The sequence below is a fragment of the Patiria miniata genome, unplaced genomic scaffold (assembly GCF_015706575.1).
Source record: "Patiria miniata isolate m_02_andy unplaced genomic scaffold, ASM1570657v1 HiC_scaffold_17, whole genome shotgun sequence".
NCBI classification, from domain to species: Eukaryota; Metazoa; Echinodermata; class Asteroidea; order Valvatida; family Asterinidae; genus Patiria; species Patiria miniata.
In genome coordinates, this window is record NW_024037055.1 from 10,992,101 (window position 1) to 11,018,539 (window position 26,439).

Consider the following 26,439-nt stretch of genomic DNA (forward strand, 5'->3'; position numbering starts at 1 on the left):
GTGTAAATTTAATGAGTTGGGGGGGGGGGGCAAAATGTCCCTGCCCCCCTCTAAAACTGATAAATCGAGAATGTGTTGAGAAATACAAGCATTTTTTGGCCAAAAATTTGTTTGCCCCCCTCTAGAAAAAATCCTGACGACGCCCATGCGTACATGTAGGTTGACATATTTGTAACTACTATTAATAAATACCTTTGAGAGATGATGGCTTCTGATTGGTTGAGACTCAATCACTTGGGGGTGTATTAACGTGTGATACAAAGACCGACTGCAAGAACAAGCAAATAAATGGCCCCTGAACCAGCATTGATTGAGCATCATAGAAGCCAATGATTGGCCAGATATACAAAAGTCCTACGGTAGCTTGTAACAATGCGGCTGTGCACATGCGCTCAACCGCCATCACGTGAAGACTTGCACGCGCGTATGCAACACAGTTGGCATAGGGTAGCATATCGCATGCATAAGCTAAAATATGGCCCTTCAACATGAACAAAAACAGTCTAGAAATATTGCAGAAAGAAAAATCACAAAATTTGAGCATTTTAACTGTACATTTCATTAAAAAGGTATTTATTAATGGGAATAACAGTGTGAAAAGCCAGTCTTCACTGCGTGATAATGACCGGGTTGGGGGATGGCCGCAGTTAATTCTTCAGCTCCGTCCATTAACAGCAGCCATCCCCCAACCCAGTCATTATCACGCAGTGAAGACTGGGTCCTAACACTGTTATTCCCTAATTGAATTGGGGTATTAGGACATGCACTCTTATTTTATATCTTTGGACAATAATCAAAAATCTATTTTAAAAAAGTAAAATTGTCCTGGTCTAGACAAAAGTTTGTAAAAACTGTCATCAGAGATGTGTCAGACCAAGTCCAACTGCCAGGCATTGAAACCAAATAAAGATTTAAAATCTAATTTTACTTGCAGCTGAGAGAGAATGTGTTGAATTTTTTTCCCCTGCTGATATGGATATATCACTGTAGTGTATGAACGCAGGAAAGCAAAGCTGTAACTACAAAATAACCAATACAGTTAACAAAATCCTGTACGAAGCAGCCCAAGATATTAGCCCAACTGACATCCAAGATGCTGTAGCTCAGTTGATAAAGCACTTGTATGGTGTTCCGGAGGTCACAGATTCAAATCCCATTCTTGCCAAATATCTTTGTTCTCTTATTAAAAAAGATATTCTTTGAAGAACATGACAAGGATTTTTTTAATGATCCATGTTTGTCCTTTTTATTCTTAAATACTCAACATTCATTGTACAAGAGGTCAAAGCTTTGAATCCCATTCTTGGCAATTTTCTTCATTTACTAAAAAGAAAAAGAAAATAGAGATTAGGTTTGAGCTTTGAACACTCCTAATGTTCTCTCTCCCCAACCTGCCTGATCAAATCTCATTGTTGTCAATTTTCCCTATGGAATTCCATGGATTATTTGTGTGACCCATTTCTTTCCAGGTATTCTGTGTTTGGTCTGGGCTCCACGGCTTACCCACACTTCTGTGCTTTTGCCCACGCCCTTGATGCACAGCTTGGCATGCTGGGAGGGGAGAGGCTGCTGGAAATTGCTGAGGGTGACGAATTGGTTGGTCAAGAGGTAGAGTTTCTGAATTGGGCAGAAAACATCTATCAGGTGTGTGGTATATCTGAACATGCTCATTGCAAGGGTGGATCCAGGGGGGGGGGGGCCAAAGGGGGCCATGGCCCCCCCCCAAAAACGAGACCTTTTTTTTTTTTTTATGTGACATCGCAATAAAGGCAGGCAATGAGTACACCGCCATCTTTTCCTCAAAAAAACATTGGTTAAAGTGGTCAGAAATTGCCTCAGATCGCACCACAGAGCATCTAGAATCCAAAATTTTTTTTTGGCCCCTCCCTAAAATTGTGTTCTGGATCCGCCCTTGGCTCATTGTAATAACCATTGTGCAGTCAGAGTAGGAGTGCGCAATGTTCAAAGTCACCGTGCTTATACGAACAAATGGAAGCAGATATTTTTTAAAGCAAGCAAAATTTATAGCTGACGACATGATTTAAGCATAATGCTAATTAGTGCCTGGCTAGATCAAACAATCCTATTGGTTCAGTGCAATAATGAGGTCAGCAATCTTGTCAAAGTGCCATTATATGAACTCTTTTGGCGGCTAGTCGCTGGCACTTCAGTGACAATATTAAACTGAATGTAAAATAATTGTGCATCAATTTTTCAGTCACGTAACCAAGCATAAACGGGTCATATATCACCAACTATAAACTGGTCAGAAATATTTAGATACCTTTTTGGAAGCAAAAATATTGCAGTGACGTAGCTTTCGATGTCATCGCGACATCATGTGACTACCCCCTGGGCGACCACAAACCAGCAGGCCAGCGCAGATGGCGGGCAGATCGCTCCCGGTGTCTCCGCCAAGGGATGGCCCCCTTTCGGGGCTAGGGCTTTGTCCACAGCTCCGCGCCCGCCGTTGCTGTGGCTCAGGTGCGTGGACGATGCATTTGTTCTTATGCATGAATGCAGCATTGGGGAGTTTGCGACGCATGTTGACAACCTTGGCCCCAGCGTCGGGTTTGCCGGTGGACCCGGGCATGACGGTGGACTCCCTTTCTCGGATGCCTGCATCCGTGTCAGCAGCACGGGGGTCACCATGTGTCGGAAGCCTACCCATGCCGACCAGTGTCTAAACTTTGATTCCGGCCACGGCCTGGGACGCAGGCGGTCAGTGGTGGGGGCATTGCTGGACGGGGTCGACGGGATTGTGACTGCTGGCCAGGGAGGGAGCTGTGGGCGCCAGTGTTGTAGTTGTGTCACCAACGTTGAGTCCGAGTCCCGAGTCACAAGCCTCGAGTCCGAGTCCCAAGCCTTGAGTCCAAGTCCGAGTCTCGAGTCACAAGCCTCGAGTCCGAGTCTGAGTCACTTGTTCTTTATAATAAAGAACTGTGAACTTTAATAGTTGTTCACCAAAATAATAATTTATTAAAATATATTTTTCAATCATCCATTCTGTCTTTTAAGTAATCCCAGTGTATACAGTTTACCTTGTGTGTCGCTCTGCGTTTGTTTATGCTGTAAATCGAGGACACACAAGTGCAACATCATCGGTGAATCGAGGATAGGAACCAAATCGAGGACGACCTCGATTAGAAAACGTGTACAAAACCAATGAGAGCTGATGCGAAAACAAACAAAGGAAAAGAGAAGAGGAACAAAAGAAAATCCTCGATTTACACCATAGGCAAACGTGCTAGTACATGTTGTTTAGACCCAAAATATGTTTTCCTTTTAATTCCCATCCCTAAAAAAACTCCTCCATAATACCGGAAACTTTTTGGCATGACACCGGGCCCTGGTGCTCGTCCTGCGGGCGCAGGGCGTGCGTGCGCGGCCCTGGATACGATTTTGTGCGGCGCCATGTTTTGTCAGGTGTAAAAAAGAATGCTACGTTTTTCCGTTTAATAGCTCAATGGTTTTTCGCACAAATACATAACGTTATGTTTTTTCTTTTAATGAAAATACGTGACTCGAGTCACGAGTCACCAAGCTTGAGTCCGAGTCATCATGGTCGAGTCCGAGTCCGAGTCTGAGTCATTTTCCAATGTGACTCGAGTCGAGTCCAAGTAAAAAAAAATGTGGTTTGCGTCCGACTCGAGTCCGAGTCCTGGACTCGAGTCCTACAACACTGGTGTGCGCAGGCATGTTGGGTCCGCCGTCGGGGCTGACGGTTGCAGGGACTGGATGCATGGGATCCCGAGGCCCGGGGGGCCCGAGACTGTGGTGTCGGAACGTGCCATGGGCCAATCAACGCTGTCGGATCGTTTTTGGTTTACCCTGGGCATGAGACCCCACGTCGAAATGGGTGCGGTGTTATCTGCAGATCCAATGTCCTGGTTGCCCCAGGGCATGTGTTGGCGAGGCGAGCGGATCGCTGGGCGCCAGGTTCAGGGAGCGTTCCGACCTGGGGCTGGCCCCTTTGGCACATTTGGCACACGGTTGGTGGGCACATCTGGGGTCACTGGCGCTCCATCTGCTTGGAGGGTGTCCAAGTCGTTGCTGGGGAGGGCCGGTTCTGGAGGGGGAAGATTCGCGAGGCGGTCGAAGTCGGGAAACGGGGGCTATCCCTTGGCGGAGACACCGGGTTCGATCTGCCCGCCGTCTGCGGTGGCCTGCTGGTTTGTGGTCGCCCAGGGGGTGGTCACATGGCCGGAGTGGTTAACTTCACTATGCTGAATGAAGATGTCGCGATGACATCGAAAGCTTCGTCGCTGCAATATTTTTGATTCCAAAAAGGTATCTATATATTTATCAACGTGATGGAATCCAATATCAGTATACATATGCTGCTATAAACCGGTCATTAGGGTTGATGTGCCGAATAAGCTAAATTTAAGACACTTGACATTTTGGAAAGCTTTTTTTCCCACATGGCAATCTGTTCTGTGTATAAAGTTGTATGCATGTTTCCTGATTAATTACTTGAAGGAGACGGTCATCAGAACGAGTTATCCCCAAAATTTGGGTTTTGAAGACTGTTTCTACAGAACAAATACTGGAATATCTTCCTGGATTACTCATTGTAAGTTTTTAATGTTGTTTTCTATAACAGGAAGCATGCGATACCTTCTGCATCAAGCGTCAGGATGCATCTGACATGGTGATGGGTACTGTACCCACTGCACCAGATTCCAGCTGGGCTGATGAGAAGTTCCGCATTGTGCCTGAGGCTGAAGGAGTCAGGGCAACAGACCCACATATGGCACTTTACAGGCTTCATGGCAAGCAAACATTCCCTTGCAAGCTGCTCTCCTGCAAAAATCTACAGGCTCCCTCATCTGGGTGGGTATCTTGATTCAGTTGACACCAAAAGAAAGAATCATACTTTTGTGTCATCTTACAAAAGGAGGGGGAGGGATCCAGCCCCTTCTGGTGACTGATTGTTATAATAAATTTGACATGCTATTAGAAAAATACACAAGAACTTTGAGCTAGATCAAAGCATTTTGTAATTATGATCAGTAATATTCCATGCATCTCACCTTGATTTTTGGATGAGTGTAAAATGATTGTGTCTTACTGTACACAATCAATGGATAACAAGATTTTTTGGTTTCCAGTGTTCCCCAAACTGTAGAACATGCTTGGCAGGCTACCAAGCTATGCACAACTGCACAAGCTTAAAAAAGCACAACTAAACTTTAAAATCAAACCACCAAATTTGTGGAAGTGTACTTGAAACATCAGTTGACGAGTCAAAGAAATTAAATCACACTCTCGGAAAGTACTTTCATTGCTTCCTAATGCTGTGCCAAACACAGCTACCGTACCTTGCAGCAGCAAGGTGATCGACAAACGGGGACGGGTTGGACAAGGACATTGACCATAGTGTGCCACATGAAAACAAAAGAAAACCAAACAAAACAAAATAAAATACAAAACAAATGGAAGAAAGGAACAAAAGGAAAGATAAGAAGAGGGTAACTAAACCAATAGTGTATATATATTTAACATTAGAAACTGCTGGAAAGAGGCCCATCAACATGGATATTTATGTACATAAACATAAATTACGTATGAAAAAACAGTATCCCAGGCATCAAGTAATGTTCCCCCTCAACCCCAAAGAAACATTAATAACAAAACTGATATTGTGTAGGCGGGCCACAAATTTGGTGAAGCTTGACACAAGTGAAGAGGAAAAGTTGCTGTACGAGGCTGGCGACCATGCTGCCGTCTTTCCACAGAATAGAGAAGAATTAGTGGAGGGTGTCCTGGAAAGGGTGGACTGTGCCTTAAGCCCGAATGACCTCATCAAGATAGAGTGCCGGGAGGAAAAAGATGACAATAACAAAGGTTAGGCGAAAAGGGTTTACAGCACATTTTGATAATTCAAGATTTCATAATTTCCAGCAACCATTATTCCTTAGAAAAACTTCTTGCTATGCTTTCAGCTAGTGTATTGATGTTGTGCAAGAACAACAGGTGGCTTTTCGTGTATCAGGAGAGGGAGACACTGAAATAGCATGCACTGATGTCCGATCCATGGATGAGAGGCAAGACTAATGTAGTCTGAATGCACACAAACCTGTATTAGGTGTGCAGTGGCAAGGACATTTAATCAATGCTATACTACAAAGCACAAATGGTGAATGTGTAAGAGTGTACAGTGGGGGATCTAAGGGGTTGGGTGTTGCAAACACCCTTTCCCCCCCCCCCCCCCCCCAACCCATTTAGACGCTGACTAATGTTATGATACTAAAATGGGGCCAAAAATTATCAATGGAATGATATGGAATAATTTCCAATTCTCAAATTGCCTTAGAATGCAGAAGAAAGCATTGTAGATTTCAATATTTTTTTTGTAAAGTACAACTGTGTGTGTATGTGTTGCACTGAAGGTAATTTAGGTTTTTTTGTGCTGGTAATTTATGGCAGTTTCCTGTTATTTGTTTCATTTGTACTGAAGATTCTGATCCTATGGTATTTGATTCACCTTTTTGCCTTCCAGACCTCAACAACAAGTGGGTAAAGTACCAGCATCTCCCTGTTTGCTCCCTTCGCCAGGCCCTCAAGTGCTTCCTGGAGATTGCCAAGCCTCCTCCCTCCCAACTGCTGAAAATCATGGCAGCATATGCCATTGAGCCTACTGAGGCAGAAGCTCTGGTGAAACTTGGACGTGTAAGTTTGACATTCTTTCCTGCAAGAAACACCGTATGTATTGGTGTAATTCTAGGAGGGATGGTAGCCTATCCCCCCTCCAACCATCGCCTACCATCCATCCTTGGCCATGTTGAAACAAAGGAGAGGGCTGCATTTGCACTTCACCTGCAGAGACAGTTTTCACAACCTTTATTCTTAATCAGACCCATGTCGAAATTGAAGAAAAAGGCAATTTGTTTTTTCAGTCATAATTTCTTAAATTTCTGTTGACATTTCTTTCAAAGGACGAGTCTTGTCAATAGGAAAAAGGTAGAGCAATGTCTATTCATGAACAGAGCATCAAGCTTTCCCAGTACCCATGTTTTTTTGTTATACGTTGCCAATAGTCAGAAACTGCCTCAGATCGCACCACGGAGCGTCTAGAATCCATTTTTCGGGGCCTTTGTGCGAACCTCGAACCCCACGCCATTTATGTTTCTCACTCAAATTAGTTCTCATCGAGATACACATGTTTGTACCAAATTTAACCACCCCCCCCCCCCCACTTTTGAGAAGCAATTGACGCCCTTGGTGCCAACATGCTTTTAGAGCTAAGACCTATACCAGTTTGGCCTAGCTTGATTTGTACAGTGCTTTGTACGCTGAATTTGGTGCCGGTGCCTGCCTGGGGTGGAGTAGGGCCTACGGAACACTGGTGCCTAGGGCCTATGAAACACTTAAACTGGGCCTGTGTAATACATATACAAAGTGACCGAAATACAGTTTCCAAAATGTGAACATCATCTGCCCATTGTACCCTTTTCCTCATCCAACATCCACTACGGCTGTGCCAAATATTCAAATATTCGAATATTTATTTTCGGAATCGAATATTCGGAGGTGAAATGCAATGAAATAAAAAGGTAGAAAAAGTTTTTTTTTTAATCAACAAAAGTGCATTCTCAAGGTGTTGCCAAAAAACTTAAAAGCAGCTGGTGAATATGCCCAGCAATAATGCCAAAAAATATATGACTTCTGCCAGGGACGTGCTTGTGGTTACCTGACCGACCCTATTGTTTACGGCCCGACCCTAATGCTTCCAACCATGGGAGTCACCAGGATTATTCCTGGGGGGGGGGGGGCAAAACACATGATCCCCCGAAATCCCTTTACTTTTCTAGCATATTCTTGATTTATCATTTTTCGAGGGTGGGCGGGGACATTTCCCTCCCCCCCACCCATTTAAATAACAGAAATATTAAAGTATAAAGGCAATTGGATTGATGTAAGTGTCCAAAGTGACATGCAGGATGAAAACGTGTACAAATGCAGGAGTGTGAAAAAAATAATAATCTTAATGAAAACAAAGGCTGTTTGTGCCGTAATAGCCAAAAATGCAATATGTTAGCTGAAGATGGTGTCACTTCCAAGGCCAATATGACAAAATATTATAGCCTTGAAATCACTGCAACATCCTTCGCTGAATTTATGTCTTTATACTTGTGTTAAGTTATAACCTTTAATAGTGGATAATAGAAAGTTTGACTATTAATAGAAACATATTTATTTATTATTTGTTTATCCTGGGGAGACTTTTCAGTGGAACACTGTTATTTCAAAGGTACCCAGCAGTTACAACAAACATACGATAATATAAAACTAGAAAAACAAGCAATAAAAACATTAAAAAAGATAAAGAAGATTAATAAACAATAAAATGAGACAAGGTTAATCAGGGTTGTTACATTGGCAGTAAAAAGACAAAGGCAAGACTTACATGTACCATGTAATATTAAACTATCAGGTTCTTGTAGAGGCACTTAAAACTGGCAAGAGTGGGAGGCAACGGATGTTTAAGTGTCGCAGCGAGATCATCGAATAAATTAACTCCACGATATGCAAATTTACGTTTTCCTGAGTTAGATTTGGATATAGGAGGAACTAGGTTACCTTGTGAAACAGACCTGGTATTGTATGAGTGGGTACTAAAAACAAAATAAAAACAGTTACAAAGTTGAGGAGGCAATTTGGATGTTAAAGTCTTATATACTAGAGTAGTTAAGTGAAAATCTCGTCTTTGACGTATCAAAAGTATGAAAGAAAACACTAGCTCCCTTGTCCACCCAAGTGTTAAAGTTTGGTCCAAGAAATGACATGATAATAACAGTGAACAATTTGGGAAACTCTCCAGATATGCAAACTTCAATAGTACCACATGAACAATATAACTCTACAGTCGGCTCGGTTAATGTACAATGGGAACATAGAACTGTCATTATCGTGACAGGTTCTACCCTGCACGAAAAGCGGTAACATATCTGTTTATGAAATTGGCGACATATACTCAAAGGGCGCCAAGGAAAAGTTAATGAGCTTTTTTCCTCGTCTTTTATACTTTTTTTGGAATGTACTACCAATAGTTGTTTGTGATATGTATGCCTGTGTAATGAATGAGATACTTGACAAGATGTGCATCTTGGCTAGCCAAGCGGCATATCGTCCTCTTTTCTTCTATCGCCAATCAGGTGTAGTCGTATTCTATTGAAGCTCTCTCAATATACAATTTTCGCTAGCTCTAGAAGTGTTTATTCTCTTTTAAACTTACTGTTGATTTACTATTGAGTTCTTGTTAGTTTGTCACAGCGTTCCTCAGATTTTCTTGTGATTAAATTCAGTGTTCCGAGTAAACATTGTAAATGTTTCTCGTTTCGCTTATTTTTCAAGATGGCAGATGCAAGTAGCGCACGGTGTGGTCTCACCCCGCCTAATTTTGTTACTTGTACAAACTGTAGAATTATTTAACTGCGATCCAGGTGGGATGTGCATGATTTATGCCCCAAGCATAGGGTTTGTTCTCGGGCCCACCCGTGCAAGTTATGCAAAGCATGGGCTTCCGATGATTTGAATGGAGTCTCGGCGTGGCTGAGCAGTCATTCCCCCAGTGGTGATTTGGTACGGAGCGGTTCTTCGGAGCACTTTGCCCTACAAACGTCTTCCCTACTAGGCTCTGCTGATATGCCTGATAGGCCGCTGTCCAGCACTGCTGCCAAGAGTAGAGGTAGAGCTGTGCCTGGTAGGCCTCCAGCTACTACTAAGACTAAACGGGTAAGTAAATCCGCCAAATCGGCCCCGAGAGACATGCCTGCTAGGCCTCTGTCCTCGGGGCTTAGTGCCAAGCAATATTCGGCCGGCAATACGGGGCCCGGAGACATGCCGACTCGGCCGCTGTCCTCTGGTCCCGGGGCCGAGGGAGCCTCGGCCGATAACACGGTGCTCGGCGACATGCCTGTTTGGCCTCTGTCCACGGGTACCAGGGCCGAAAAAGCCCAGACTGATATTCCAAGTGCACTGAGCCAGCCCATCGGCGGGCCCGGGGCCCGGCAGAAAACGCCGAAAGCTGGCGAGCCCAATAAGTCCGGCATCCGTGTAAATAGCTGGGCCCCCAGCGGATTCAGCCGACGCACCCGGGTGCCTGGCCTGGTCCGAGGCACCGGATCCGGAAGACCCTGATCCCTTCATCCCGGATATGCAGGTTCCCGAATTTCACCAAAGTCAGCATGATTCTTACTTCTCGGAACCATCGCCATCATAAGCGTAGATGTCACTGTTCCAGCTCGAGTTCCAGCTCAAATTCACTGAAAACCGTCACAGGACAGGATGAACGGCAGTCTTTCAAACACCGGACCGCCCCGTCCGAGTCTCGGCCACGGGGACAAACATTCTCTGCGTTCCCTATAGATAAAGTTTGTACAGACCGCATTGGAGCTTTGGTGGCACATAAAACTGGCAGCCCAAAGACAGTATTAAGGCACAGACCTTTCGGGTGCCGCTGAAGGATCACGACAAATATTTGGCAGTGCCGGTAATATTAGACGCAGCCAAGGATAAAATGGCGGCCAACAGGGGCAACCGGGCATCGGGGAAATCCCCCTTTCTCGACCGCGTGCGTGGCAATTGGAAGATACCCTGGCGAAGGTGGACACGTTTTGGGTTGAAATTCAATTGCTTTTCACAGCTGCTTTCCAAATTTTTAGTCTGTACTAGTGAAGTTGACTCTGATGTTTCCCAAGAGTCCACTGAAATGGTTTTCCGATGTATGGGTGAGTGTTTACAGCTGTGCATGGAACAGTTTACACGCGCGGGCACGCCTCGCTGCTCTTCCATTTTTTGGTTCTGACTTATTCAACAATAAGTTTCAAGAACTGATGGAGGAAGAAGCAAAACGAATTGAGGCCAGCGAAGAGATAAACCTCCAAAAGTCATCAGATGTTAAAGGGTCTTGGATTGCCAGGGGCGGAATAAAGCATCTTTTTAGCGTTTGCCTCGCAAACCACTACAGCCTTTTTGTCCCCGAACAAGCCAACCTGCTGAAGCCACAACCATAACCACTACAGCTCAATCCTCGACACGTACAGCCTCGGCAGCTTATTAACGGCCATTGTCCTTTGGCCGCTGAGGGAGACATTGAGGGTTCTCCTTTACCCCTCGCTCTGGAAGGGGTTTTGGAGGGGGACCTTGGCATAAATGACAGGCTCCCTGTTTTGGCCCCCGATCTCGGGCCCGTCTAAAGCTTTTACAGAGACTTGGGCCCGTTTTTGTTCTGTCGGGTGGGTGCTCAGTTCCGTATCTCGCGGATATGCCCTGGAATTCACAAGCAACCCACCGTCGGGAATGATCTGTCGCCTCACTCCAGTGCCCTCCGATCCGACCAAGCGTCAGGCACTAGAGTCCGAAATTGTATCTCTCCTCCAGAAACGCGCAATACAAAAATTTTCTCGGGAAGAGTCCAACATACGGTTCTTCTCCACATTTTTTCTAACTCCGAAGAAGAATCCCGGAGATTGGCGTCCCATCCTGAATCTTCGTCCGCTCAACAGGTTTATTCGACCAAAATGATTCCGGATGGAAACACTTCGCACGGTGTTGGATTCCCTATGCATTCAGTCACTTTAGATTTAAGGACGCCTACCTCCACTTGCCCATATGGGACATGCATTCAAAATTCCTCCGATTCCTGTATGCACGAGTAACCTCCGAATTCATCATTCTTCCGTTTGGGCTTGCAACCACACCATGGGTTAGTGAAGGTTGTGGCAGCCACCTCAGACAAAGAAGCATTCCGATCTTCGTTTATCTGGACGACTGGTTGATTGTGGGCATGTCCGAAAGTCAGACACGTCAAGCATCTACCACCACAATGGAAATTGCAGGCAGTGTGGGATTTATCATCAACAACGAAAAGTCACATCCCATACCATCGACTCGCCGAACCTTTCTGGGGGCGGAACTGGATCTATCCTGCGGCATAGCCTGTCCCACTCAGGAACAACTGGGGAATCCGGTGGAATGTGCATTTCTGCTAATGTCAGCCTACACAGCCCCAGCAGTGGCTTGGCTCTGCCTCTTGGGCCTGATGGCCAGTATGGTGGATCTGATCCCTTACTGCCGGTTGTACATGCGGCCAATACAGCTTCATCTATTGCCCACTAAATTAAAATTAAATATTTATTTTTTTATCGAACTCTCGCGGTCAAAAGACCGAATTGCGGTTCAATGTACAAAGATTAAAAGTTATCACTTATATAAAAACACCATTAAAACATTATTAATTAAAATTACACACACACAAATTTTGACCAAAAAGATGAACAATACATTTAAAAGCATACTTAACATTAAAATCGCATTAACATTTTCAGATTGTGAAAACAAGAAAAAGAAAGAAAAAAAACAAACGGCACTATACAATAATAAAATAAAAATGGTCCAGCCTTTTTCAAAATCCAACCGGCAGTTGAAATTTAGGGGTGGTATATATCCTGGAGAGGTTTTTTTTTATATAATTTGTTAATTTTTGGGATTTTTTTTTTTTTCTTTTTTTGTGTGTGTTTGTTTAGGTAATGTGATTATTATAAAACTGTTGACAATCAAGTGCGCATACATACGTTTAGTAGTTTTGTAAGGTACGGGACAGTACTTTTGGAGTACCTTTCCACCTTTATTTTAGGTTCAATGAACTGTCGTCTTTGTCTTAGTTCCATGGCATGAACTCTACTGTTTAGGGGGAACCAACTCTTAAAACGATCAGAAGCAACACAAGATTTGGCAAATTGTAAACAAAGATCTTCCCTCCTGTTAGCCAAGGTTTTCATACTAAATCTAGACAATGCATGATCATAAGTGGAGTGATCCTGATCCAAGATTATCTTAAATGCCCGTTTTTGGATTGCTTCAATATATGATGTTTGATTTGATGTTAGACCAGAGTGCCACACAGGGGCAGCGTATTCTAAGACAGGACGAACATAAGTAGTAAATATTGTTACAAGATCGTTTCTGGGAACACCAAACCTTTTTAAACAGCTAAGGATGTGGAGGCGTCTACTACTTTTAGAGATCATTTCTTGGACGTGGGTGCTCCATTTAAGGTCACTCTGAATCCAAACTCCTAACAACTTTGTTTGTGCTACAACATCAACTATGTTATCACCAATCTTTAAAGAAGGTGGGTCGGGGGGATTTTTCCCAAAGTGAAATTGCATAGTTTTACACTTAGATGGATTAAGCGTAAGTTTGTTAGCCTGAGACCAGTGAAACAAATCATCCATGTTATTTTGCATAAAAGAATGGCTATTGACTGATCTGATCTCACCTAAGCTGAGGTCATCGACATATTTCCATTTGTGACCAACGGAGTCAGCGCAGGCATCGTCAATGGTGGCAAAAAAAATAATTGGACCAAGTTTTGTCCCTTGAGGAACTCCACATGTAAGGTGTTCCCAATCAGAAATGGCTGATTGATAACGAACCCTCTGACGCCTGCAAGAAAGAAAGCTAATGATCCATGGAACAATTTCAGATCTAACTGCAAGGGAGATCAGTTTAGTCACAGCGATTGTATGATCAATGCAGTCGAATGCTTTAGAAAAATCTGTTAACACTAGAGTGCCTGTTGTTTTGGGTTGATTACTACCTTTATAAAAGACATTCAGCAGATCAACTAAACAATGTGTTGTGGATGACCCGCCAAGGCTACCATACTGATGTTGATCAAGATTTCCAGCAATATCATGGAGCAGCCATCTTGATATGAAAGTTTCAACAATTTTAAAAAATTGTGATGTAAGTGATATGGGTCTCAGCTTATCAATTGAAGCAGGGAGCTCTTTTGGGATTGGTGCAATAATAGCATCTTTCCAAACCTGTGGGACCACTCCTTCCTTAAGAGAGGAATTTAAAATATCTGTGATTGGGAAACTCAATTCACATGCAAATTCTTTAATGATCTTATTAGGAATATTGTCTGGTCCAGCTGATTTGGTGATGTTGATTTTCCGCAGTTCATGATACATTTCCCACTCATAGACATGAAGTGGTTGATTAGCTGGGAGAAATGTCGGCAAATCATTCCTGTTTATAGAAGGCCTGCTTTGAGCTGTATTTGCAAAATTCAAGTTAATTCTTTCTGCAATAGCCATGTCATCATTAATTGATACACCTGGAACAGTAAGTGTGAGTTGTGGTTTAAGGCGATTTGCTAACAGTTGGATGCCACGATGCCACTTTGCAGGGTCGGATGACTTGAGATGCTGAAGTCTATCGGAATAATAGAATCGTTTTGCCTTACCAATCTCTTTTTGCAGTAAATTCTTGTAAAACCTCCATTGAAATGATTTTCCCTGTGTAGAAAATACTTGCTGGCGTTTAACTATTAATGACTTGATGGCTGGGCTAATCCATGGCTTATCCTTACTGTGTAATGTGATTGTCTTTGTGGAAAAATACTTGTCTAAGGCTACATTGAGAGTCTGATAGAAAGCTGTGGCTTTGGAGTTTGTATCTGGTGAGCGAGACACTTCCTCCCAGTCGTGAGAAGTAATCCATTGGCCAAATTGCTGTAGACCATATCTGGGCAAAGGCCTAATGACACGCCTTTGGATACGGTTGAGTTGTGCAGTTTTAGCAAGTGGAGCCCACACTACACAGTTATGGTCACTCCGTCCCATTGGTGAATGAACGACCGGATGTTGATAGTGCTTGTTGATATTGGTCATGATAAGATCCAGTGTAGCATCACCCCTGGTCGATTGACGCACTACTTGCTTGAGGCTGTGTGCTCTGCAAACGGGTTGAATATCAGTTCTGTTTAAATCTCCCAGAATCACAAATCCAGCATCAGGGTATCTCAGTTTCAAGGCGTCGACCGTGGAAGTGAGATGGTTACGTAATATGTCCTGGCCAAAACACCACCGACTGTCCAAGCTTGTGCCAGTGCTCCCCCTGGTCCACCATCATATCATGTGGTGGAGCAACCCCCACAATCTTTCATCCGGTCGAAGGTGTCCTCTTCCCCAACCGACATTGACACTTACAACAGATCATCAAACGACGTCTGGGGAGCACACATAGGAGAGGATTCAGTCGCTGGTACTTGGTCTCCAGTAGAATGGGCTCTCCATATCAATGTCCTGGAACCACAGGCTGTGGAAACAGCTCTGATCTATTTCCAAAGAGAGACTGTGGGAAAGGTTGTTTGGGTTCGTTCAGACAACTCGACTGTCGTCTCCTACATCAACCGACAAGAGGGCAGCCACTTATGCATGTACACATGGCAACTCCTCCAATGGAGCATTTCCAACAACACAACTTTGATGGCAGTACACTTTGGCAGGCAGGCTGAATGTCATGGCCGATGCCCTGTCCAGAGGCAAAGTCCTCCCCACAGAGTGGATGCTCCACACTACAGTGGTACAGGGCATCTTCTTAACACTCGACAGGCCCCACATAGACCTATTCGCCTCAGCCCTGAACAATTAGCTCCCAGTGTATTGCAGCCGGGTTCCTGACCCGCAAGCTTGGGCAATGGATGCACTTTCACTGAGTTGGGGGAACATGTTTGCTTATGCGTTCCCCCTAATCTCTCTCCTCCCATGTGTGATAGCAAAAGTGGAGATCCTCCCACGTGTGATAGCAAAAGTGGAGATGGAACAGTGCAAGCTTCTGCTGATCGCCCCCTTTTTGGCCAAGACAACCATGGTTTCAAAGGCTCACCCGCCTACTGATACACCCTCCAATCCTGTTGCCACAGCGGACCATCCTCCTGAGTCAACCCCGATCGGGGTTTCTTCACCCAGACCCAGAGAAACTCCATCTAACCTGCTGGCCTTTGTCGAATCTTCCCTCCGAACAACAGGCCTTTCAGCAAATGCTGCAACCCTTGCAGCCAAGGACCGAAGGGAGTACACATGTCGGACATACAATGGCAGAGTACAACATTATCGTAGATGGTGCAGAAGGGAAGCTGCTGATCCCTGCTCTGCACCTCTTACCGCCATAGGGGACTTTCTAATGGTTCTCTTTTCGCAAGACCTGTTCGTAGGCAACTATTAAGGGTTATCACTCGGCGATTGCTGCAATCCATAAGGGATATCATGATGGTTCAACTGTTTCGACTAGTAATGCACCATCTCAACTTCTTAAAGGCACGCCCTCTGGTGCCCTCTTGGGATCTGGGTCAGGTCCTGCAAGTGTTAGCTAAGCATCCATTTGAGCCACTTTGGGCTTTTCTGATGAACCTGACTGTGAAGACGGTTTTTCTTCTAGCTGCGGCCACAGCCAGAAGGCGAAGTGTGCTCCATGCACTTACAATTGCTGATGGACAAATCAGATGGGAGCCACGGTTTTTCTTCTAACTGCAGCCACAACCAGAAGGTGAAGTGAGCTCCATGCACTTACAGTTGCTGATGGACACGTCAGATGGGAGCCACATAGTGTCCGACTGATACCTAGCCAAGGTTTTCTGACCAAAAACCAGTCAGCCTTGGGTTCCCCCCCCCCTCCGGACATCTTTGTTCTGCAGATAAAGACTGTCTCGACGGTTGTGGAAGACAAGTTTTGGTGTTCTGTTCGGGCGCTCAAATGGTACCTTGCTCGCGACAAAACTCTCCAAGGTTCCATTTCCTAGCTGTTTATTACAACAACATCGCCTCACAGATCAGCCACCCGGGATACTGTTTCTCGTTGGGTGGTTAGGGCCATTCAAACATCTATCTCAGGTTGGCCAACTAAATCAACTGGTCTGGTATATGCCCACTGCAATGTCTTGGGCCTTTCTCAAAGGGGTTTCTATGCACGAGATATTGCAAGCAGCGGCCTGGAAGACAGCTTCCACCTTGTCTCATGCAACCTAAAAGATGTCTTGCAGGCTGAGGGGCAGATGAGCCGTGCAGTCATCACGACTTCGATGCTCTCGACTTACGAGAAAGACCATGACAAGGGGGTAGACCCGACCGGCCATGGAAGACATGTTCATGTTTCTAATAGTGTGCACGATGGGCCGATACATTCGGTGGTCTTTTCACTGAGGTTCCAATGAAATTCTTGCCTATACCCTCCTCCTTTCAGTATTCTATGCAAATGTAGGAATTAGCAGGTAAGAGAGGGCCCGAAGTGGACTACCCCAAATCTGAAGTGATTTGGTAGTCCACGAGGGGCCAATACTTACCTTCTAATTCTCCCTCCTACCCGACGTTGGGCGTGGGATTTCTTGTAATTTCGCTTTCAGAAAAGAGGACGATTTGCCGCTTGGCATCTTGATTGTTGTGTATTGGCCCAGAGGGCTCTGTGGTAGATGTAAAATCTAGCGGATAAAGCATATGGCCTATAAGGAATAATGCAAATGTAGGAATAAGCAGGTAAGCATCGGCCCCTCCAAGGGCGGATCCAGAACACAATTTTGGGATTTTAGATGCTCTGTGGTGCGATCTGAGGCAATTTCTGACCACTTTAACCAATGTTTTTTGAGGAAAAGATGGTGGTGTACTCATTGCCTGCCTTTATTGCATTGTCACATAAAAAAAAAAAAAATTGGTTTCGTTTTGGGGGGGGCCATGGCCCCCTTTGGCCCCCCCCCCCCTGGATCCGCCCTTGGGCCCCTCATGTACTACCAAATATCTTCAGATTTGGGTTAATTTTCTGGAAAGGTTCCAGACAAGCCAAAAACAGGATTTTCTTGATGTCTTCAGGGCGGTAACAAATACGATAACTGGATCTACAGCCAGTACCCAACTCTGGTGGATGTGTTTGACCGGTTCCCATCACTGAGGGTACCAGCTGCCCTGTTGCTAACCCAACTGCCATTGCTGAAGCCTCGCTATTACTCCATTAGCTCCAGTCCCAGTATCAGCCCAGGGGAAATTCATCTGACCATTGCTGTTGTTTGCTACCAGACACAAAGTAAGTGGAACAAGTTTTGTGGGGGCCCAATTTCTTTCTTTCTTTCACATTCATTTATTACTCCTGCTGTCCTGTCTCCTTCAGACTATTTCTCCTTTTGTACTTTTCCTGCTTTATCCCCCCCCCCCCCCAATTTCCTTTGTTTCATCATCTTTACAGTGTTGCCACAGCTGTAATCAAAGTTATCAAAAGTCATATTACAAGTCACATGTATGTGTCTCATGTTGACTTGTAACAACTTGATCACAACTCTTGTGTCTGTTCTTGTGTCATTCAGCATTTAAAAACAACTAAACACCAAATTGTCACATCCCTCCTCAACTTTATAATTTACGTTTTTGTTCCCACACTTCTTCTTTTTGATGTATCAGACAACGATGCTACACGTTATGGAGTATGCTCCAACTGGTTGGGCTCAATTGCAGAGAGCAACATAGTTCCTGTCTTCATCAGAAAGTAAGCTGCTATTTTTTTTCTTCATTTATGATTTCATTCAAATTTAGATATTAAAATGAAATGACACGCAACATTCTTTGAAAACTATTTAACAATTTTGAGAGATGCAACATTGGCAAATCCATCGTGTTCATTTTTAACTTCTTTTCACGTTGAAGGCAACAACCCCCTGCCCCCATGAATTTGTATTTTTCACAATTTGAGTTTTATTTTGTGTGACGTGAATTAATTGTGACATGATTTGATCACTCTTACAAACAACATATTCGTTAAACACATTGTGGAGATTTTGAACAGGATATATTTGCAGGTCATATACATCTGAGACCAAGACAAGGCAAGCTCATTAGAGCTGGTCTGACACAACACAAAATTCTATTTACTTAATTTAGAATCGGTAAATTCCCGGCATGACAGACAGGACAAATTTACACTACCTTCTTTATTCAAAGGCCTGCCACAACCATGTAAGGTGTAACCACGTTAGTTATGTATAAAGTCAAGTAAACACTCTATATTTCATATTAAAAAACAAGCCATGAAACTAGAGGATTCAGTGGTTGTATAGTGACAAAGTGAAATCAGCGTGATGGACGGGACGGAAATTACACTCCATATTTTGAAAATGACTTTCGTTGGAAAATGCTATCTGTTCCCCTGGGAAATTTAATACTTTTTTTCTGTTAAAGTTAATCACTTTTATGCCCATAATCAGTGAACACTTAACTTAATTTAAAACTTAATTTAAAACATAAATTTGGAAACACCAGGCTCATTAATATTGGGACAGACGGGACGTGACAGAAGGGACATATTTATATGCTAAATAAATGTAGGCACAAGCATTTATTATTTTTAAAGATATGTAGTATATTAATAATCAGAAGAGTCTACAAACAATTGTATGTTCAACTTTTTTTTAACCTAGAGGTGATTGAAAAAATGTGACAGACGGGACAAAAGTATTTAACGAATGGGCAAAATGTGACAGACGGGTCAGAGTTTGAGATGAAATATCAGATCAACTATACTTCAAATAATATTTGTAATTTAATTCTAGGTGAGGTCACCTTGGTAGAACATAGGAATTCAAGTTTGAACCAAAAAGATCTTTCATGTAAAAAAATACACAACTTTTTCATGTTTTTTTGTGACAGACGGGACATTGCAACTTTGTTTTTTCAAAATGTGCAAGACTGTCAATGTTTCATTTTTTGGTTTAAAAATCTATAGTGGTGGATAGGGACGGCATGAGACTTCACAGTCAACCAAACTGTAACAGAGGGGAACTCAAATTTCTATCACAACTTCACATCACAGTTTTCTCGAAACTTCAATCCTTGATAAAAAATAAATCCAAGTGTAGTAGAAGAAAAGCAAAAACTGTTTCTGAAAGCTTGGTCTGTCTGCTTTCCAAGAAAAACTGATTTACTTGTAGAAAATGTACTTTGAAAATTCATGAGTTCGCAACTCTTATCTGGAATTAACCAATTGCCAAAAAAAAAAAAACCAGTGTAGTGATAATGGGTATGTTTGTGCCTGTCACTTAGTTTGTCTATTGTGCCCAAGTATCCCACTCGACGCCATCAGCCTTAATAAGGCTTAAATGCGGCATGACATATGGAGTCTTTTCTGACTCTAATTTTTGTTTCAATAGGTTTGTTGATGCCCCATATTCAAATGACGTAGTAGTCTTTTTTCAAGCAGTGATTTTCTTTGATTACAATATTTATTTGTTTTTCTTAAAAGTCTGAGTTTTTAGGAATAAGTGAGACTTATGGAATTGAAGCCAGCAATGTCAATATTCCCTTCCATGTGATTAATAGGGAGCTATATTTTTTTCTATTCATAATTATTGATTTGTACCTCATGCAATATGATTCACGGTCAATTTTCATGGCAAAGAAAAAAGCAACAAATATTCCTTTAAAAAAAATATAGCCCGGTTGACTATAATTATGGTGAGTTTTATTGGAAACTTATATATATGAGTATATATCTGCGGGGTATAACAATGGGAAAACTCATATAGTAGATCTTTTTTTGACATTTGTGCCACCTTCAAGCCAGCATATGTTGGTAAAATGTTGCCAACATGCGAAGACTAGTGGATGTCTCACACTGCGCATGTGCAGACGTTATAGCCCATAAGTGAATGAAGTAGCTACACAGGCAATAGGCTCAGAAACAAATGTGATAATGTGACAGAAATGAACAATCCACTTGCGCCATTCTCATGGAAACATGACACATGCCTACACATACATACATGTATCATAAAAGTACATGAAAAAAGTAGTGCAAGACTAATGCCCATGTTTTCCGACCTTTGTTTGCGTATATTATTTTTCTTTTCTTTAGTTAGTCATTAAAGTGCTACATTCGTTTTTTTACTTCTGCAATTATCTGACTAATACGGCTACCCACCACTTTTTCTCATGTTACATTAGACAAACATGAGTAGTCAAGCCTCTTAAAGCTGCTACCAGACCAGTCAGTCAGTCAGTGAGATATGTATTACCAATCTAATTCTCAAATGACAGTGACTAAGTGAAGCCATGTTCAAATTGGACTTTCTTTGGTAAAGCTCACCGAGACGATCAGTAGTTTTCCCATTTTAAGTCCAGTGCAAACAGCACAAAAGTGTCCTCTCCGTTACTTTTCCCAAGTCCAGTGGTTACTTTTACTAGCCAAATTTTGCCCAGGAAAAGTGACCAGATCACTTTTCCTGAGATGATTCTTCTTTTCATATCTTCAAAGCATCAAATGATCGTTTTCCATTTGCACGTCGACGCAAGTCGACGAGAGAGGTTTTCAGCTGGAGGGATTTTCATGTCTGTTGGAGGAGGGTTGTTTTTGACTCTTTCTCTCCAGAGGTTGATTCTTCTTTCTTCCTGAGGTGTTGTCAAGGCTTCGACATGACTAAGAAAGCTCCTCCTACACTTCAGTCTTTGATTTGGTTGGGGTCCATGAAGGAGATGGCGTTCATCGCTGATGGTCTTGGTCATCTCAACTCAACTGGTAACTTCCCTTCTGATTTCAGGTGGAGCAATACCAGTGAGGAGGTACATATTGCTGGTATTGGTTGGTTTGAAGCAACCTGTTACCAGGTAGTGACTGTTGCTTTGGTGTTGTTGACGTGCTGTCTAAAGGAGATGGTGCGATTTCAAGTCACTCCAAGGTAGGCTGGGTGGGTGCAGTGATGTTAAGAGGTCAGTTGGCTTCGCAATTCCTGAGATGGAACGAGCAGACTTGTGTCTTCGAAGGATTGGCACGTAGGTGGTTTTGCTCGTAGTAGGTGGTGAGATCATCCAGAGTTAGGCTTCCTTCTACTGCTTCAAACATGTTCTCTTGAGATGTTATGCAGAGGTCGTCAACGTAGATGAACCGCTCGTGTTCTGGTTTCGCGGCTGGTCATTTGTATAGATGTTATACAGTAATGGAGCCAGCATGCTACCTTGAGGTTTCTGTCTTTGCCAGTGGCTTTTCTTGTTGTTGAGGACAAAGAAATGCCTGTTTTTCAAGAGGGTGCGCCAACAAGGTCCATGAAATCCAGGTCTTCTGTAAGCTCCAAGATCTTTTTCAGGAGAAGGCAGTGGTTCACAGTGTTGTACATGGCAGACAGATCACCGAAGACAGCACCAGTTATTAGTCTTTCCTCGATGTGTTGAGCGAGGATCAGAAGTTTGCTTGTTGTTGATTTGCCAGGACAAAAACCAGCTCGTTCTGGGATGATTCGTGGTTCAGCAACTGGGGCAAGTTTGTTGAGAAACAGACGCTCAAACAGCTTGTATGGGTGGCAGAGAGGAGATGTCGGACAAAAACTCTTTGCTTGTGCTGCGTCTTTGCCGGTTTTAGAAGAGCAACGACTCTGGTCTTTCTCCAGGTCTTGGGAATGTTCTTCTTCATCAGATCAAGAATCCATTTTCGCGTTAGAGGTCCAAAGTGCTTGATCTCTTCAGTGAAACTGTCATCCAGTCCAATGGCTTTGCCTATATTTAGGGTGTTGATGCTTGTGTTGACCTCTTCCATGGTGAACGGCTTAGTAAGTCCAGTGGTTTGGGAGTACTTTGCGCAATCCTTTGGTCTTGGCTGTTTGGTGGTGGCTTTCCCATTGAGCAGCAGTTGATGCACAACTTGGTTGGCGGTAGTGGAATACAGCTGCAGTGTTGGTGTTGATGGATCATTGCTGATCTTCCATATGAGACTTAATGCCTTCTTGCTCTTCTTCGCCATATCAGTTGTCTCTATCAGGGTTTGCCACCACCTTTGTGAACATTCTGATACTCGCCTGCTTCGATGGTGTTTTCTGCAAAGGAGTCGGATTGGTAGAGCTGCTGGTATTGTTCAGTCCCAGAATGTTCGCTGTTTGGCAGCCTCGTAGGATGTTATTTCATGCTGCCTTGCGCACAAGTTTGGTGAACTTGTCATAGTTCTTGGGGTCCACTGGGAGGTGGGTGATCACCCACGTTTTCAAGTTCTTCTTGGAATCCAGGCCAGTTCGCTTTCCCAAAGTTGAATCTTCTTTGAAATGGGACGGTGGCTGGGGTGATGGCAGCATTGACTGTGATACCGATAGGAAGTTGTTGGGTTTTCGGTATTGGTTGCAGAACTGATTTCTTGCTTGCCGCAAGACCCTGGAAACTGCTGTTTGCTGATGACCTGGTGATAACGGCAGAGTCCATCGAGGAGCTCAAAAACTCTCTCTGTCTGCAAGTCAAATCTTGAATCAAAGGGTCTCTTTGTCAACATGTCTAAAACAAAGATCATCTGCAGTAGGCATGGTGTCCAACCGAAAACTGACCCTACAAAGTGGCCATGTGCCGTTTGCAAGAAAGGAGTTGGCAGTAACTCCATCTTGCGCTAACAAAAGAGGGTGTAAAAATTTAATCTATTACAGTGTAATGACTTATACAATCTTAGTATGGGAAAATTCATGGATGAATAATGCAATCCCTCTCTGTTTTAATTGTTAGGCTAACATTCATGTATATACATGAAACACTTGAAGTAGCCCTTGGAGAAATTTGTTCGTCCATTTTACAGATCGTCAGTGTCAAAAAAAGAGTGTTGTTCATCGAGGCATCTCATACTGGAACAGTTTAGACGATTCTCTATAAATCATTACACTCTGTATCTGTCCTGGCTCCTCGACTAAAGCTTGGTTCCTTGACTTGTATTCATAAATGAAGGTGTGAGTTGTGAACTAATAGTTAGGCCTTCTCTCACACTAGTTTGTGTCCTATGTCCATGTCACAGTGCCTTGATCGTACCTTTGTCTGTCCATAGGTTGGTACAAAAGAATTTTGATTCACTTTGTACCTAAATGTTGTCATTTAATTTGCTTCCATATTATTGGAAAAAAATCTAAACATGATTATTCATTTTGTTCATGATGAGTTATGAATGAAAAAAAATAATTTAAACTAAAATCACTTGTAATTTACCTGATGACGTCATTATGACATCACAACAGGGCCGCATTATCCAATGGGCACAGTAGGCACTGTGCCTAGGGAGGCACAGTGGGCACTGTGCCTAGGGCATATGAAAAATTTGGGGGCCTATGAAAATACTGCAGTGTGCCATGAAACACATAAATAGGCCTACCCACATATACACCCAAATGCAAAAAAAAAGTTTTTTAAAAGTTTGAGGGTCTCTCTCAGAATTTTAAATTTTACCAACTGATGCTGTACAGCATGTAGGCTTACACGTAGGCCCTACGTATACAATTTACGTGTTGAAAGTCTGTCGTTCCGAAGCACGGTGCCAACTATGGGCGTCGATCGGTGGGGGACATGTCATTTCCCCCCCCCCCCTCCCTTCAAACTAGCTTTGTCCCCAAATGAAAAAAAATGTGGCCTACATTTGATTCTATATTACTGTATGATTCATATTACTTAGAAAAAAATTAATAATGATTAGCTCCACGAGATGTTAAAGGTGCTCGTGGCTTCGCCACTCGCACTGTTTTTTTTTTATGCCAGAATCTGGGGTGCCACGCGTCCGGGTAGACACACGTGCCTTGACTATAGGCTAGCCATAGCGTCTAGAATCCAATTTTTTTCCCGAAACACTTAATCTGTGCCTGCGTCACAGTAATATGCACACCTCCGGATTGGGGTCATGTATTGGTTCAAAGTTTCAAGTACATGCTGTGTACTGTTGAGAAGGAAATTCGCGAGAATTATTGTACTGGAAAAAACACACACACAAACTTAAGAAGTTGTAGCTAACCAAAGGGTGATGGGGGATCAGCCCCATCACCCAAAAAAATGGCCTCCTGTGTTGTCTTGAGTTGTTTTCTGATTCTGGAATAATACTGTTCATGTTCTAGGGCCACCAAGTTCCACATGCCTGAGGACAAGGTGGCCCCAATGATCCTCATAGGCCCTGGAGCAGGCATAGCGCCATTCCGCAGTTTCTGGCAACAACGCCGGTTTGACATGCTGAGGTTGGCGCAGAGAAAGGGCACCAGTCAGGACTTGGAGAGGCTTGGTGACATGACGCTGGTCTTCGGCTGCCGACAGTCAAGCATAGACAACATTTACATGTCTGAGATGCAGGAGGCCAAGGCAGAAGGGCTACTTACTAATGTGTGGACTGCTTACTCCAGGGATCCAGACAAACCTAAGGTAGGCCTCCTTAGAATCTATAGGAAATCAATTTTACATCAAATTTTTTTTTTTTGCAAATGTTTCTTCCTCTGAAATACTTGTGAAGTTTTTTTTTCAATGTTTACAAAGCCCACACTGTTTTCTGACAACTGAGGACACTGTTGTTGTGTTGTCACTGCAGTTAGCCACACACACCTACATGTTTAATGACATAACTGTTTTACTCATCATGAGAATTTGTTGCAACATCAAAACAAGCACTGAAACAACCTTGAAAATAACAGGCTTGAAAATAAAAGTAAAGAGAACAACCAAGGAGCATGTCATGGGAATATTCTATTACGCAGGCCAATAAGGTGTTTCACGGTAATGTGCGCCATCTTGCCCGCGGGGCAATTTTACACACCTTGCTGTGTACGCATCGTCATTGGCAAGCTTCGGCGCTTCCAAGTCATCATGCGGTCATTCCAAAATGCACCCGCGTCTAGCAACGCGTGTTCGTTTTGCCCAGCGAACAAGATGGCGCATATTACCGTGAAACACCTTATTAAAGATAGTGTGCTTTTTGGAAGGTTACAAACCAGTAAGTCTGATCAAACTACGAGACCATTTCCTTTTTTCCTTGGTATGAATAGAATGAGAATATTTCTATTTCCCCTTGATGGAATCCAATTTCCATTGTACCAGGTTACTCCCCAGCTAATGTAGATACACCAAAGATCAGTAGGGATGAAGTGGCTTTCCTAAGAACATAACATGGCCAGTAGGTGGATTAGAACCCCTGACCATGTGATCAAGAGACCCATGATGAAGCAATAGTCAATATCTGCTATGTTTTTCTCATACAACATCGGGTTACCGAAGACACGATAGAAAGCGCCCGCTGAAACGTCAGAATCTGGAAGTCAAGACGCAATGTTGAACCATACATGTAGATGAAGTCCGATTGGAAAATTGTTGGTTGTTGAAAACTAATGTATTCATCAATTATTTATAAATATTTACGATGTACTTTTAAAAAAGCTGTGAAAAAGAGGTACTTTGAGGGTACTTTTTTTTTGGGGGGGGGGGATACATGTCTGACTTTGTACATAAGGAAAATACACAAACTTGTTTGAAAATGTGAGCGTTTTATCACAAAATGTATCTCGTCTGCACAAACTCCATATGGATGGAGTTTGCTAGCCTTGAATACAGTGCTGTAACATTGCGCGCGCATCACTCACGTATGTTTCAGCCGCTCATTTAGCAGTTTAGAGGATAATTTTTCAGTTTTGCCGAGTAACTGTAAACTTGTGTTAACTGACAAATGGTAAAGGATGCCACGGAAAGTGCGATGTATAAATATCATTCAAGTCGAAAACCGTTTGAATGAGAAAAATAAGGTCTCACGTTATATGTTTTTATGATGAATGTAACGTTATTGTGCACGTACACTGTACACGTACACGGACCCTGAATCTGACCCGTAAACATAAAACATGGCTAGCCA

The 26,439-nt window shown here is 43.2% G+C and overlaps 1 protein-coding gene across 3 annotated transcripts in view; it reads left to right on the forward strand.

Annotated features, from left to right (window-relative positions):
• The window catches only part of LOC119723812 (nitric oxide synthase, brain-like), a 160,540-nt gene that overhangs the window by 116,194 nt on the left and 17,907 nt on the right, over positions 1-26,439 (forward strand). For all 3 annotated transcript variants that reach the window (XM_038194687.1, XM_038194689.1, XM_038194688.1), the window contains 7 exons: positions 1,470-1,644; positions 4,607-4,836; positions 5,654-5,850; positions 6,506-6,675; positions 17,661-17,871; positions 18,243-18,327; positions 24,668-24,965. In XM_038194687.1, the coding sequence (XP_038050615.1) occupies positions 1,470-1,644; positions 4,607-4,836; positions 5,654-5,850; positions 6,506-6,675; positions 17,661-17,871; positions 18,243-18,327; positions 24,668-24,965 (1,366 nt within the window). The remainder of the gene's footprint in view (positions 1-1,469; positions 1,645-4,606; positions 4,837-5,653; positions 5,851-6,505; positions 6,676-17,660; positions 17,872-18,242; positions 18,328-24,667; positions 24,966-26,439) is intronic.